At 49.5% G+C, this 3,939-nt stretch overlaps 1 protein-coding gene across 1 annotated transcript; it reads left to right on the forward strand.

Moving 5' to 3' along the window:
* Positions 1 to 310: 310 nt before the first annotated feature.
* On the forward strand, positions 311 to 1,477 carry FOXL2 (forkhead box L2; the record flags this gene model as incomplete). Its single annotated transcript, XM_081328827.1, has 1 exon — positions 311 to 1,477. The coding sequence occupies one exon, from the start codon at positions 311 to 313 to the stop codon at positions 1,475 to 1,477; it is 1,167 nt and encodes a 388-aa protein (XP_081184953.1).
* Positions 1,478 to 3,939: the final 2,462 nt, after the last annotated feature.

The following is a 3,939-nucleotide window of genomic DNA, read 5'->3' on the forward strand; positions in this document are numbered from 1 at the left end:
CGGAGCCCATACAAATCAGAAAAGAGCTACTCCAGAAGAGCAGTGAGTAGATACCGGAGCCTGCGGATAAGAAAAGACGCTGCGCTGGCCGCCTCTTGAAACAGAGACGGGAAGGCGGAGGACGCCAAAGCCCACCAGGCACAAGCGAATTTGAAAGAAGCGGGCGGGATTGGCCGCTGGAGAAGATCTTCCTGCGAGATCCTGGGGGAGCCGCTGCCGAGGTTTGGCGCGGCGGACAGCTGCCCTCGTTAAGCCGCCGCCGGAGCCGTCACCTTCCGAGGGAAGCCGCGGCAGCAGGTGGTGGTGGGCCATGATGGCCACCAGCTTCCAGGAGCCCCCATCCGAGGACACGGTGGCCCTTCTGCACCGGGCCAAGGAGCCGGGCGGCGGCGAGGCGGCGGCCAAAGGCGAACTGAGCCCGGCTTCCAGCAAGGCGCCGTCGTCGATCGGAGCCGCGGTGGCGGCGGCGGAGAAGAGCGATCCGACGCAGAAGCCGCCCTACTCCTACGTGGCGCTGATCGCCATGGCCATCCGCGAGAGCGCCGAGAAGCGCCTGACTCTGTCGGGCATCTACCAGTACATCATCAGCAAGTTCCCCTTCTACGAGAAGAACAAGAAGGGCTGGCAGAACAGCATCCGCCACAACCTCAGCCTCAACGAGTGCTTCATCAAAGTGCCGCGAGAGGGCGGCGGCGAGCGCAAAGGCAACTACTGGACGCTCGACCCGGCCTGCGAGGACATGTTCGAGAAGGGCAACTACCGCCGCCGCCGCCGCATGAAGCGGCCCTTCCGCCCGCCCACAGGCCACTTCCAGCCGGGCAAGAGCCTCTTCGGGGCCGCGGCGGAGGCGGCCGGCTACGGTTACCTCACGGCGCCACCCGCCAAGTACCTGCAGGCGCCTTTCCTCAACGCCGCCGCGGCCGCCGCGTCCTGGTCCTTGGCGCAGCCCGCGCCGCCGCCGCCTCAGGCGCCCTCAGCCGCTTCCTACGGGGCCTGTCAAATGGCGACCGTGGAGGGCGGCGGCGGCAGCAGCCCGGGAGGCAACGGCGGCGGCAGTCCTGTCAGCGCTGTGAAGGGAATGGGACTCTCGGCCGGGCCCGGCGTGGCCACCGCTGGCGCTGCCTCAGCCTACGGCCCTTACTCGCGCCTTCCCGCCATGGTGAACTCGTACAACGGCATGGGCCACCACCATGCCCACCACCACCCGCACGCCCACCACCACCACCCGCACGCTCACCACCACCATCACCACCACCACCACACGGCCCAGCAGCTGGGCGCGGCGGCGGTGGCGGCTGCGGCCGCGGCGGCCGCCGCCGCCTCGGCCGGCAGTCCTTCCCCGCAAGCGGCGCCCAACGGAGCCGCCGGCCTGCAGTTCGCCTGCGCGCGCCAGCCGCCCGAGCTGGCCATGATGCACTGCTCGTACTGGGACCACGAGAGCAAACACAGCGCCCTGCACCCGCGGATAGACCTCTGAGGGAGGCGGACGAGCCTGCATCGCCGCTGCGGGCATGCCCGGCAGCCCACACCGACCCCCTTCCCACGGCTCAGGCGCGGCGGTGTCTTCTGAAGAAAAGCTTGGGTCGCCTTTCCCGATCGTTTTCGTGTTCACCCATGCCCGGCGCGTGCAGTAACTTTCGGTGGGGAAAGGGAACCCTCCTACCCCGCCTCCCCCCCCCCCCAAAAAAAAAACTCTTGTGCATCTGCAGCTCTACGGCTCCTCTCCGGGTGCAGGTGAAGGCAGCGTGACGTCCCTCCTCCTCCTCCTCCTCCTCTGCTTCGAATAGCTCGGCTTTTGGATGTAAATCCTCCTCCCTGTCACTAGTTTTTAGGGGGTTAGACAATGCAGAGTTTTACTCCATCTCCCTAGTGCAAGCCCTAATAAAACTAAAACTAAAGTCGCCTCCGGATTTGGTTAGTTGCTTTAGAAACACACTGGCCGATACAGCACGGATCACGACCTTAGAAGACGTCCTTTGCGTGGTTATCCCGAACTTACTTTGCAGAAGCAGGGAGAGTTGGTAGTAAGTAATGTTTCTAAGATCGAAACGTGGGTCTTAATTGCAGAGGCATTTGCTTTGCATTGTGAGCTTAAACGGGGTTAAAATTCAAATCAAAGCAAAACAGGGGGGGAATCGTATGTTCACCGCTGCAGATGAGAGGTGTGGAATCAACAACTTGTATCTCCTGCTCAGAACAACTAAACTACCAAACTTTAAAGCCAATAAAGGCCACGTTTGTTTATTCAGAAAATACATATTAAATTGTATTTGAACTTCAGTTATCTATAAAATAGGGTGGCGATGGCTGTAAATCCTATTGAATCGGGCCTCTTAGTTTTAACATTTTGGAGTCGTTTATATCAGAAAGATCTCAATTTAGATTTAAGCAGGAATAACTTTGACGCAATTGACAATACTTGTAGATTGATGTTTCAGAATTGCATCTAATGATTTACACGATCTCTCTGTCCTAAATAAGTAAAGCACACCAAATTTATTAGGATTTCTTTTCGAGAATTGTTTCCACGAATGGCAAAGATTCTAAACATATTTTTGTTAATATAAGTTTCATGAAACGTTAAAACTTTCATTCCACTGTACTGTGGCTTACAGGCGGTTTCAAAAGTTGTTGTTTTCAGTTTCCTGGCTCGGTTCACGTTAATCTGGGCACTTGAGTATACTGTCTGTTTCAACAAGTTTAGGGATGTTTAAAGTTGAGAGGGGAAGAGGTTTGCATTAATGGGATTAATCTGATTATAATGGATAATTACTGGAAATAACTTTGAAATCTAGAAGGTGGGATGTTAAAAATGGCCGTATTTTGAACAGATTAACTAATACAAATAATGGAAAGCACTAGACTTTCACTTAGCCTTTTTTTTTTGGCATAGACTTGTCCACTGTGACCCCAAAGATGGAGGAGGGGGACAATGCACTTCTTTAAATCTTAATATCACTGTCCAAAATAGTACTTATTTGGGCACTGTATTGTACCAGAAAGGCTCCTTCTTGGGGCAACTTGTAGCCATGTTGATTTGAAAGGGGAAGGAATTTTAAGAACAAGTTTAAAACAATTGTATATGTATTTTTTTTTACAAAAAGAAAATAGTATTTTCTCAAGATAAAGTAAGTTTATACTGTATAAACTTTATACTAAAATTATTTGGCTAAAGCAAAGCTATTCTCTATTATTATGAATAGTTTAATAATGGAGACTGTTTTTTGCAATGATGCTGTTTTATACATACATTTACACAAACACACACACACACACACACACACACATTCTATCCTTCACATGGGTATTGAGACTAATTTTTATCTTTTTTAAAACTGAAACTATTTTGCCTGTAAATCAATTTTCATGGGTGGTCCTCTGCTTTTCTCTTCTTTTATGAAACAAAGTTTCACTATTTGAGCCTGAAAAAGAAGATGAACAGAAACTGTATTAAAGGGGAAAGGGGGGAGTCAATGCAGTTTGTTTAAATACTTTTGTAAGCAAGCTGTTTTGATGTTGTGCCTTTCTGGGACCAACTTTTTTTAGAATAACTAGCACTTTTATTGTATATCCCTTTGTATAGTCTCCAATAAAATGTTATTTTTTCTCTTTTATGTTTGATTTTCTTTTCTTCCGCTATTTATTAAACACTGCAAATCTTTAAAAATGTCATTAATTTCTGAAAGTGACTAATTTGCTACAAAAACTGCTAACATATAGACTTGAGCAGAAAGTTTTAGGATTTTACTTACATTATTTTCCACTTTCATGGAATTTGGTAATTGTTCAAAACAAAAAGAAAGGTACATAAACCTCAGTTATAATAGTATGGTAGTAATAATAACTATAATCATCTGAAAATATTATTAAAATCACTGTCCCGTCTAGCAATATTATTTATTTGTGGATTGATTGTGTTAAAGCCCTCTTTAGATGGAT

The sequence above is a fragment of the Vipera berus genome, assembly GCF_964194415.1.
Source record: "Vipera berus genome assembly, chromosome: 5".
Taxonomy (NCBI): Eukaryota; Metazoa; Chordata; class Lepidosauria; order Squamata; family Viperidae; genus Vipera; species Vipera berus.